The sequence below is a fragment of the Melopsittacus undulatus genome, chromosome Z (assembly GCF_012275295.1).
Source record: "Melopsittacus undulatus isolate bMelUnd1 chromosome Z, bMelUnd1.mat.Z, whole genome shotgun sequence".
In the NCBI taxonomy this organism is placed as follows: Eukaryota; Metazoa; Chordata; class Aves; order Psittaciformes; family Psittaculidae; genus Melopsittacus; species Melopsittacus undulatus.
The window spans coordinates 64,795,244-64,807,993 of NC_047557.1; the positions used below are offsets into that span (position 1 = coordinate 64,795,244).

The 12,750-nt window shown below is 36.2% G+C and overlaps 1 protein-coding gene across 1 annotated transcript in view; it reads left to right on the forward strand.

Moving 5' to 3' along the window:
• Positions 1-12,750, forward strand: part of CSNK1G3 (casein kinase 1 gamma 3) — an 87,724-nt gene that overhangs the window by 29,204 nt on the left and 45,770 nt on the right. Inside the window, exon 4 of the mRNA XM_034073098.1 lies at positions 1,789-1,858. Coding sequence (XP_033928989.1) covers positions 1,789-1,858 — 70 coding nt within the window. The remainder of the gene's footprint in view (positions 1-1,788; positions 1,859-12,750) is intronic.

Sequence of the window (12,750 nt, forward strand, 5' to 3'; positions counted from 1 at the left end):
GTATAATTGAAGAAAATCAAACTGCTCATAAGCCAGTGTCTTATCTTAGTATATTCAGCAGACATGCAGCTGACAGTTTTATGGACTAAAATATTTTCTTCTTAGCAGGCAAAATTACAAGCTTTATTTAGAGACTATGTAGAGAGTGGTATACAGACTTGTGTAATACTACTCAAAGCAAACTTATAATTACGCTTGTGTGGTTTTGCAGTGGGTTAAAATGTTTCAGTAGCATGCTTCATAGTGGATTTACTTACACCTCTGAAAGCTGAGTACTAAAGGTTGATAGCTATACTGATTTGATTAGGCCCATGTTTACAGTGAAGCATTTTGTTAAGGGATATCTGTCTTTAATACCTGACAGTAAATTTCATGTGTTCTTATAACCATCAAGCCTTTGGTGGCTCAGTTAGTCTTACCTTAGTAATTCTGTTTGTGAAGTATCAGCACCTCTTTGTTTTAAAAATTTGATGCTCATTTTTTTGCAAAGAATTCCAGTGTTCAGATAGAATGAATGCACTGGAGCACAAAAAGCACATGTTGCATTTTATTTACTTATTTATTTACTCTGTCTATCTATCTATCTTAGAAACTGTTACATTGACACCTATTTACTTCTGGGCCACAACCTTTGGCATCCTGGCAAAATCAAATGCATAAATGTACAGTAGCAGGGATTACTTGTACTACTTGTACTGCTTGGCTGTAATAGTAGTGCAGTTTGAAACATCTGCATGTTGGAAGGAGATGGGTTGAGGAGGAGTGATTTTCTCATTATTACACATAGTCCTATGGTTTCTATGGCCTAGATGTGCCACTGGGAAACAACACTGGACAATGAGCTATTGGATTCTAGAGAAGATGGTATGACGAAAGAGATGAGCACCTTAGTCAAAGTTAATAATATGCTGTGAATGTCCAGGTTATACTGATACATTGGAAGATGTTACATATTGCAAGAAACCGGGCATATATTCTAAAAGATGATGTAGGAAACTGTTTTAAGAATCTTGTGATATGTATCTTTACTCTGCTAAAGGAAATACTTGAGAAGTGAGTGCGTTCATTTAGGCTGCTTGTGTGTTCATGTGCTTGATCTCAGTCACTTTATTCTGTGAGACTGTTACATCTGTGTATGTAAAACACAGAACTAGGATTTCATTAACTTACCTAAATTATGTGGTGAGAAGAAAGCTTTAAACTAAAAACTTTTTTTTTTGTTGGTTTGGATTTACAGCGTACACTAATGCTACTTGATTTCTGCTAAACTATTACTCTTTGGTGATTTGTTGTCCGTCCTCTGTCCCGTTCCCCCGGTTCCCTTCCCCCCCCCCCCCCCCCCCCCCCGCCCAGATCCTAGGACAAAACTTCTTTTTTTTTAATTAAGATTTAGCTATTATGTATAATAGGTTTATGGAGAGTATTTTCGATCTGTTAAGATGCATATCAGTGTCACCTTTTGAGAGCTGCATGACACATCACCCATATGATTTGGAGAAATAGATTATTGTTTAACTATTCCATTGTGGGCCTGTGATTGGGTTTGCATGTTGGACCCCAGTCTTGTGGAGCAATACAAGATGTAAGTGTTCCTGTATACTCTAGTCTCACCTGACTGAGGTTTAGGTTTTTTACTTGCTTAATTTCCAGTCATTTTGGAAGAAACGTTCAACCTTTCCATGTGACTTGGAAGCCATACGGTTAGTTTGGCTGGTAGCAGGTAACTATTAGTTTTTAGGCTTTGGCAGAGAGGCTTTGTTTTAAATGTTGTTTTTGTTTTTAAATCAGGAGCCAATGAAGTCGAGAGCACCACAGCTACATTTGGAATACAGATTCTACAAGCAGCTAGGATCTGGAGGTAAAAAGCAGTATCATGCATTTTACTGTGATATAATCCAGGATCAGTTTTCGACAGTTTTCTGATTTAGGGGGATAAGTCTATTTATTAATATCATAGAACAGTTTGGGTTGGAAAGAACCTTAAAGCTCATCTAGTTCCAACCCCTCTGCCACTGTCAGGGACACTTTCCACTAGACTAGGTTTCTCCAACCCCATCCAGCCTGACCTTCAACAATGCCAGGGATAGGGAAGCCACAGCTTCTCTGGGCAACACGTTCCACTTAAAGCAGAAGAAAGCCCCATGAGTCAGTGGATAATGTATATATTTTTCTAATATTGTAAGAATCTTTGTTCTACTCTTTAAAGTGTGTCTGTAAAATCCTAAGGCTTATTAAATAAGTCTTAAATATCACAGGATGTGTGTGCATATGGGTACACCTAAAACTAAGCAGTCTTAGACTATTCCCAGTGTGGTCTCTTTGAATAAGCACTATAAGTGATCAAACTGCTAGTGTACTAATCACATTTTTGTTTAAAGTGCTATGATATTTGAACACCTTCAGTCCCAGTTTTATTTACTTCTAGTATTTACATACAGTATAAGTTGCTGATTACTAATTTTAAGCATCTTAATACTTTTCTAAAAAGTTTAAATGCAGTGTAAGTTTTTAATTTCTCATTTCACTCCCCTTGGTGCCTTTACACGTGTATTCTTATAATGGTTGCCTGAATCCTTTTATCACCTTTTGCTTTTACATGTGAGCTGTATCTAAAACTTCTCACATACTTTTGTACCTTTCACAAAATTTTATGCGGTCAGTTAGCAGGATATGAAGCTTCCTTAACTATGAAAGTAAGTACAAATCTTCCCTAAACCAGTTATATCCTAGGAAAAAAAAAAAATCTTGCGTACTTTCCTTGAAAATGTTCCTTTGATTCCTGGAATAGTTTTTCATAGTTCATGTAGTTAGTTAATTTTTCCATTTTTTAATAATGTAGAAATTGATTCTATAAAGTGGAGTACTAATAACTGATTTCTCTATCCACACTTCTACTATTTGTTTTTTTTTATTATCAAAGGCAACATGGATTTTTTAACAGTGATTTTAAAGTTATGCTTAAACTTCCAATAAAATATTGTGTAAGCTGAAAAGTCATCTCTGAAAGCTGGGAAATACAAAATGAGCATGTTTGTACCACTTTCATTTTGTTGCCGTGAAAGTGAGCATCAGAGTGAGTTTTAATACTTTGTAAATACTGCCTTTACTTTTTTTACTTAAAATTCAGGATCATATAATAATTGATGCCAGACTGGATAGTGTTTCACTAGTTAGGTAGCTTTCAAAATTTTGTACTCTTCTGTTTAGGGAGACATACTTTCCAATACTCTTGATTCGTATAGAATTTTTTTTTTTTGATGATTTAGTAGGAGTGCTCTGCAACCAGGAGTCTTTAGAGATAATTCTTTGCAAGACATAGCATTGTTTATTCCTGTTCACGGATGGAAAATCAAGCTGCAGAACAACCATCGAGTCTTATATGCTTGCAAATTGGAGAAGGTCATCAGGGTATATAATGTCTGTTTTTTTTTTAAGTAGTTGTACAAAGTCAGCATACTCTAGACTAGCATTGTGAAATAACCAGTAAGTGTAAAACAGAGATCTTAACTGCTTAACTAATAAGAGATAGCAACCCACAAGTTAGGGACATTACCCAACTGTGGAAACCATGTATAACTATATAAAACAGCAACAGACATAGCAGCGGAAAGTGATAAACTCAGGAAGCAGCTAATACTTCCTATCTAGAACAGGAGATTCTAAATGCAGATCTGCCCATATAGATAGTGTTGCTTTATAGGCAGTGGTTGTACTTTCGTAAGAGAGTAAACTGAGGAAAGTTTATATAAAAGAAATATCTTCCTCACAGCAAGTGAAGAAAATTTATTTAGCAGCAGATTATTTTACTTTCTAAATGTTTACCTGCACATTGTGCAGAAGAGTTCATTGTAGGAGGTGTAAAACAGCTATTCAAACAACTATTTGAAGTGTGTTATTGTGAGCTGATAGGTTTCTCTGATAAATAATTACTCGCTGTACTAGCAGTTCCAGTTGTCTGGAACCGTCTAACTTCTAGGCTTATAGAAATCTACATTTGTAGCCTTTCTTAATCATGGTGAAATAGTCGTTTCCTTAGCTGTTTATTCACACAAGTTTTACTGTAGTTTGACTGATAGCATTATAGTTAAGTGTAGACTTAATTATATTAAATAGCCTTCCCACTTAGTCTTCTCATGTATATATGCATACATGTGTATTAGTAGCAAGTAACTATTAAAAAATGGTTTCAGAATCAACTTGTGAAAAGGAAATAATACTCCTTTTTATTTCACTATTTTCTAAGCAGAGACATTATTTCATAGAAGCAAAATTTTTCACAAATAAGAACTGTTAATTCCACAGTTTATGCTACTATTCATGCTTAGTGTGTGTCGTGGTTTAAACCAAGTCCCCCAACTCCCGGAGAGTTAGCAAGGAGAATCCAAAGAATGTAGCCCCCACGGATTGAGATAAGAACGGTTTAATAGCTAAGGCATAACACAAAATCACTACCGCCATTTACTACTACAAATAATAATGATACAGCAAATAATAAGCAAAAAGAATACAACACCCCACCAGCCACCAACCCATAACTCACTCCACCCTGCCCGGCCGAGCACCGCATGCTCCCTCCTCCATCTTTCTTCAGAGCTCTACCCCTCCAGCTCTCTCTCTTCCAGTTGCATCCTGGGCATCACGTGCTATGGTATGGAATACCTCATTGGCTAGCCTGGGTCAGGTGTCCTGTCTCTCCTTCCTCCCGGACTCCCCTCCTCCCCGGCAGAACACGTGCCTTGAACAAAAGGCACTTGAACAAAAACAAAGGCCTTGAACAAAAACACCCTCAAAACATGCTCACTATCAAGCAATTATTCCCAGCCCAGAAGTCAAAACACAGCACTGCACCAGCTACAAGAAGGAGAAAAATGACTGCCACGGCTGAACCCATGACAGTGTGAAATAACCTGAAGCCTAAGGGATGAAGTACCTTTAGCCCTTATGAAATACCAGTTTATTTGCAGGTGGTATGGGGAGGAGGCAGAGGCATTAACATGTGAATGAATAGTTCTAGAAGAAAATAAGGTTATTTTTCCAAAGTGTCTTCCTGACAGCAAGTCAAGAAAATTTATTGAGCGGCAGATTATCTTACCTTCTAAATGTTTTTAACAGAGCATCTTAGTTCTTACTCTGATCTTTTGAGTGCCCTTGATGGAACAAGGCATTTGTCTACTACGAAGTATTTGCCTACTAGAAGTTTACTTACTTATTCTTGCAATGTCTGTTTTTCTTATTTTCTAATGATACTGTGACTTAGATTTTTTCCTTTTTTTTTTTTCTTTTTTAATTTTAAATTAATGTCTGTCACAAGAGTCCTGCTATTCTGCATCTTGAATGACAGGAAGATGGAAGACATTCTTGAGTGAAAAAAAATTAAGGGATCTTTTAATAGTTGTACTGCCTGAAAGAAAAAGGGAAAAATACATGAAATATGATAGATGTGCAATTTCTGTACACAGGACTTTTGAGCTACGAGTATTAATTCTTTGTATTTCATAAAAGGTACTTTTTGACTTGTATGAGAAAGCATTAACATTTCAAAACTGTTCCTTTGGGGAGAATCTACTCTTAAAGCAAGTTTATGATCTGTAACTTTACTCTCCAGTATGCTTTTTAATGAACACGCCTGTGAATGTGTAACATGTAGGTGTTAGGGAAAAAAAAAGGAGGAATCTTAAACAAGGAAACATTATATGTACTTCTGAGGCATTTTTGAAACATTTTGAATTATTCAGGGGAATGGATCTAAAACCTGTTAATAAGGGTTCTTAAATTAGTTTAAATATATGGCTTAGTTTAGTCATGTCATTATTTAGCTTTTGTTTAAGTTTTCGTTTAATATATCAATAGAGATTTTTATGCATATTGCTGTCTTTTCTGCCATAATTTTGTTATTCAATAACTGTGAGCATGCTCTCCTCATGAAGTTTGAGTTTAGTCAGTATGCAGAAATTTCTACTCAGCTGAATGAGAAACCTACATATAGATTTTAAAATGTCTGTCACTGTAATAAAATTTTAGCTGAAAGTGTTATTTTCTTAGGATCCAAGTATGAATTATAAGAAAACCTGATACATTGTCATAAGTGCAGTATTTCAATTTAAACTGTGTTTGAATTCTCACCAGAAATTGCACTAAGACTTCTGAAATTAATAGAAACCAGTTTTATATTTTTTGTTGATTTTTTTTTTCTTCATCATTTCATAGAATCATAGAATAGTTAGGGTTGGAAAGGACCTCAAGATCATCTAGTTCCAACCCCCCTGCCATGGGCAGGGACACCTCACACTAAACCATATCACCCAAGGCTCTGTCCAACCTGGTCTTAAACACTGCTGGGGATGGAGCATTCACTACCTCCCCAAGCAACCCAGTCCAGTACCTCACCACCCTCACAGGAAAGAATTTCTTCCTTAGATCCAGTCTAAACCTCTGCTGTTTAAGTTTCAACCCGTTACCCCTTGTCCTATCACTACAGTCCCTAATGAATAGTCCCTCCCCACCATCCCTGTAGGCCCCCTTCAGATACTGGAAGGCTGCTATGAGGTCTCCACGCAGCCTTGTCTTCTCCAGGCTGACCAGCCCCAGCTTTCTCAGCCTGTCTTCATACGGGAGATGCTCCAGTCCCCTGATCATCCTCGTGGCCCTCCTCTGGACTTGTTCTAACAGTACTATGTCATTTTTATGTTGAGGACATCTTTTATGCTATCAGTCTTTCTCCTCATGGTAAGAAGATGAGTTATGAATGTATTTGATGCAAAGTGCCTATAATCTGACTGCACCTATGTTCTGCGTGCTTTCCTACTAGGTACTAGGGAAGCACGGGGGGGGGGGTGGGGAATCGGTAACTGGTGACTCAATTTGAGTATTGAACAGTAAAGCTCAGAATTTTTTTTAATTTTTCAAACTTAAAACCTTATTAGTGAAACCTTCTAAAATACTTTATTTCATTGACTTTCTTTGACAGGCCGGTATTTATGGTTCAATTGCCTTTTGCCATAAGGTGTCTGTATAGACATTAAAGAAGTTATGTATTGTTCTTGTTGAAGACTAAGAATTATATAACTTTTATAGTCTGTTTTTTCTAACATCTCTCAATAACTCTGTAGGTCATTAATCATGATGGCTGGAAGTCTTTACAAGTGAATGAGGACTCTTGTACTTGCCCTTCTGGAAAGCAGAACAAAAGAATAGCAGGCAGTTCTTGCTGCTTAACCTGCCTTAGTACAGCTTGTGTCTGAAATGCTGCTGTTTTACTAAGAACAGGCTGTTACTATAGTACTTGTCTATAGCAATAAGGGATGCATATTGTCAGATTTTATTTTTTCATTTGTGATAATTTTTTGAAAGAGACAAAAGAGCTGTTCAGCTGTGGATTATCTGACTTCTGAAACTGCTGCATTAATGTTTCAAAGAAGGCAGATGTTCAGTATTGTTAATGTTATCTAATTTCTTTTGTACTTCTGTTTTTCAGCTGAAGGCTAGTTAACACTTCCAGGCTTAAAACTGGGAGTCAAATATTTTTCTTACAAGGTAACTATTAGCCAGTGCATGTATAAGTTATGTATTAGTGCACTGTGGAGAAAGATACTGATTTTAAAAGGTTATGGCCAATATGAAATGAATGCTAAGTATTACATTCTGTACATGAGAGTCTCTTTTGTGGTTTGGTACTATCAATTGCATGGTAAATGTACTCTGCATTGCCATCTAAAATAAGTTGTTCCATTTTATAGTCATGAGGGCCTGCCTTAGACACAACAGAATTATACTAGTTAGACAGTGGTAGCAAAATAATTACTGTTGGGTTAGAAGATACAAAAATTGTTACCAGATACTTGGGTAGTATCAGTAGTAAATGCTGTTGGTGTAAGAACAAGTCTGTATGTAGTCTTGAGAAGTTGCAGCCATGGAAATACTAAACATTTGTGCATGGTGGTGAAGTGCTGTTGTAGAAGAGTGGAGTCAGATCACTATTTCGGTAATTAAGCATTTTGAGCATGTTAAGATTCTCCAAATTGGTGGGGTTTGTTGAGAATCTAGTCAAGTCAGTTTGAAATATTTTGAATTTCTGATTTGTTACGCTACGTATAATACACAGTTTTGTGTTGACTGTATAAAAGTAACATAGTTAATGTTTTTTTCCCTTGTGTTTGATGTTGAAGAAGGTATCTTGTGTTTAAGATAGTGATAGGTGATTTTATTTATTTATTTAATTTTTAAATCATTCACTGTGAACCACTAAAAATGAAACTTTTGTGTCGGAGAAACCAGTAGGATTTCAGATTGCTATTGAGATCATCTCTACCTAATCCTCTGCCTTCCCCTTCAGCCTGTGGAAAAATGCAGCACAGCATAGTGTCATTGCAGTGTATCAGCATCTGTTCTGATATAACTCTTCCCAGGATAAAATTATCATCACTTTATTATGATTGTATGCTTCTTCTTTTCAGATGGTAGATTGTACTTTATTTGCTGTATTGATTTTTACAATATCACGAGGAAGCACATTAGTAACAATTCTGTTTGATTGTAGTGCTAGAAGTATGTTGTAGCTGGATTAATGTGACAACTGATCATTTTTGTTCATGGGTCTTACAGAAACAATGTAAAATAACACATGTTATTTTACATTTTTTGAAATATTTTGGAATTGGCATCTTGTATTTGCTGCTACTGTAGGATTAAATTTAGGGAAGTTACCAGTGTTTGAAGTGTGTTTGAAAAGAAGATGGTGATACATGTGTGAACATATTAATTAATTGAATGCTCCCAGTACGTAATTAAATATAGTAATAATTCAGTAGAATTTCAGATTTTAGCATATAATTTCTAAATCAATTGCATTATGAGTCTAACAGTCAGTAATAATGAAAGTTGAAGACAAAATGCTGTTAACTGCAGAGTAACTCAGTTCACAGTAATCTTAGTTTTTCATATGTAAATAATGTTTTATGAGTTCTTACTTGTGTGTCTGAGTTCTGTCACTTCATAAGCTGTCCATATATCTTAACAGTCAATATAAATGCAGACTGAATTTCTCTTTTTTTGTAATTTCACATGAATGTTGTTTTAAGCTATAATCTTACATAGGTAACTGAGAATTTGCTTTTAAATGGAAAACTTGTTTTTTTAATTTTATTTTTTTGTAATGCTATACTGCTTTTTTTTTTTCTTTCTACTTTGACTGGAGTTATGTAGGAGAATAAGCAATAAGCAGTTGAAGTATTTTTTAATCTATTAAATAAGTATGAATCTCTTGACTGAAGAGGTATCTTTTCACATGCATTGTTACTCTGTACTGATGACTGCTGTGGTTTTGTGGTGACTTATTTGGGGAAAAAACTGAGTCAGCTACTGACACGCTTCTAACAGAAAAGTTAAGCTGCTCAATTATTAATATAAAAGTGATAATATTTATTTCTAAGTGAATGATGATGATAACTCGATGTTTGGGGGTTTTTAAGTGTATTCCAACAAAAACTAGAGAAAATGCTGCTGGCAGTCTCTCTTTTTTATGCCAGTGCTTTCTAGCATTTGGCTTAAGGAAATGTAAAAATTTTTCTCAATTTATATTTAAAGTACTTTTTTTTCCTTACAGTAAGTGAAAGGGATCTGGCAAGAATGGTAGCTGCTTAAATTCAAATGTAGCTTATATAGGTGCATGTTAAAGTTTCTGAGAAACAATAATCATTTGCCATAAGTCTGGCAGAATGCAAAAATTTGTATTAATTTTTGAATGTGACATCACATACAGATTTCAGAGTTCAATCAGTGTTTTTTGTATAAAATGTAATAGGTAGCTGTAATTTTGAAGGAGGCTCTATTGTTCACTTTATAGGCCACAATGTTAGATGGGTATTTGATTTAATAAAATTTACAATAAAAATGTATGACAAATTCTGTTTTAGTAATTTAAATAGCTGGTTATATTAGATGTATTGTACTAGAAAAATCTTACACTTGTTTTGCTGTTTTCTGTTTTTTGCAAACTTATTCCTATTTTTGTAAATAAGAAATATAGTGTAAGTATTGTGTACGTGCCTCTAGCATGGCATTTTAGCAGTGCTGAAGTCATACTTCTTACATGATGTCTTATTCCTTGTTTAGAGTTTTACATTGCCGTGAATCATCATGGTTTCAGTAGCCATAAAGTGCTAAATTTCTGGAGATTGTATGGCCTTCTGTGTATTCTGCTTTGTTTTTTTGTAAGCTTGGCTTTGTGTATGCTTTTTCAGTTCAAGTCATAAACCATATATGGCACTATGCTGGATTTTGTACTCATTTACTTTCAGAGGATTTGGGCTAGATTCGGTAGTCTTAGTAGGAATACTTGTGTTTGTGACAAGTTGTTGAACTGTGTCTTTGCAGAGTACTGGTGCAAATGTGCCATAAAAGATCTTAACATGATAATTGATACACAGTCACATTAAGCATTGTAAATGGCTTTTAGTAAATTGAGTCCATTAAAATTAAAATGTTTTATTTGTGAGCTAGTGTAAATATCTTGAGATAAGCAGATGTGACTCAAATCTGAAAATAAGGACACGGTATTGAGTTGTAAATGTAGAAATGAATTAGGTGTTTTAGTAATGAAGTGGGAGTATGTGGCACTAGTTTTTGACCATAGGTAGGTTTCTTCAGTGGTGAAAGAATAGGACGTTACTTTAACTTCATAATGACATCAATGCGACAAGTACTGAATTCTGCACATAATTTAGATACCTCTTTTTAAAAAAAAAACTGATTTTGAGCAAGATATATAAGAACACTGACTTCTGTAATTTCACAGAAGGAAGGCTGGAATGCATGTTACAAGTTCTCAGTATTTCCTTCTTATATGCTTACACCAAAGTGCTTTGGTGTGCAGTTGAAAAGTGCAGTTGAAGTCAGACTAATTAAAAATGGAAATAAAGTACATGCTTCTAAGTGGTGATAAGTATTGCAATATCCTGTCAATAAAATAGTTCTTCATTTCTTTGTTTTTCTTATTTAACCCATTATTCTTGAAGACTTTTATAAAAGAGCTTACATTTGCATACCTGTTGTGGGGAAAAAAGCACCTTAGATACGCTTTTCTTAACGTTACTTTCTGACTTTTCTTCTGGCGATCTAGGGACAGGAAGAAATAATGCAAATAACAGAAGGATTTTAGGTTATTGTATTTCAGCAAAAGCAGTAAGACTATTTTGATTAAAAAACATCACAAACCTCTAGCACGTTGAACTCTTAATATGAAATTATTTTATAAACATGGGAAACTTTAGACACAGTACTCCGTAGCTGCCTTGTGGAAGCTGGTAACAACAGTCTTCTGGCTTTTATATTTTTGAAGCGTGTTTAGTATTTTAAAATGTTACAAAGAGGCACAGAGCAGATGCAGTTCTAATAGAGGAAACTAATGTCTCTTGAGCATGATTTGGAGTTAATGTCTTTAAACTTGCAAATAGAGGAACAGAGATTCTCTGAATATGTTTCAGGGCATTACACCTCCTTCCAGATTCCAAGGTTTTTATTTCTCTTTATATGCTTAGGTAGTTTGTGGTGGGTTTTATTTGTTTGGGTTTTTTTTTTTCATTTTTTTAACTGAAGTTTCCGTACATCTGTTGGATAACTTAATTTACTGCTGAACATATATCCACATTTCCATGTGTAATTACACCATGCCAGAAAATGAAGGCAGAAAATTCGAATTCTAGAGTTATGATATCCTCTTATGTGTACAAATATATTTTCTAATCATAGAATCATAGAATCATAGAATATTCAGGATTGGAAAGGACCTCAAGATCATCTAGTTCCAACCCCCCTGCCATGGGCAGGTACACCTCACACTAAACCATGCCACCCAAGGCTTCGTCCAACCTGCCCTTGGACACTGCTGGGGATGGAGCATTCACAACCTCCCCAAGCAACCCAGTCCAGTACCTCACCACCCTCACACTAAAGAACTTCCTCCTTATATCCAATCTAAACTTCCCCTGTTTAAGTTTTAACCTGTTCCCCCTTGTCCTATCACTACAGTCCCTAATGAATAGTCCCTCCCCAGCATTCTTATAGGTCCCTTCAGATACTGGAAGGCTGCTATGAGGTCTCCATGCAGCCTTCTCTTCTCTAGGCTGAACAGCCCCAGCTTTCTCAGCCTGTCTTCATACGGGAGATGCTCCAGTCCCCTGATCATCCTCGTGGCCCTCCTCTGGACTTCTTCCAACAGTTCCATGTCCTTTTTATGTTGAGGACACCAGAACTGCACACAATACTCCAAGTCAGGTCTCACGAGAGCAGAATAGAGGGGCAGAGATCACCTCCGTCGACCTACTGGTCATGCTTCTTTTGATGCAGCCCAGGATACGGTTGGCTTTCTGGGCTGTGAGCACACACTGAAGCTGGCTCATGTTCATTTTCTCATTGACTAACACCCCCAAGTCCTTCTCCACAGGACTGCACTGAATTTCCTTTTTGCCCAACCTGTAGCTCTGCCTGAGATTGCTCCTACCCAGGTGTAGGACCTTGCACTTGTCATAGTTAAACTTCCTGAGGTTGGCATCAGCCCACCTCACAAGTGTGTCAAGGTCCCTCTGGATGGCATTCCTTCCCTCTAGTATATCAAAAGAACCACACAGCTTGGTGTCATCGGCAAACTCGCTGAGGGCACACTCAATTCCATTGTCCATGTCAGCGACAAGGATATTAAACAAGACTGGTCCCAACACCGATCCCTGAGGGACACCACTCGTTACTGATCTCCAG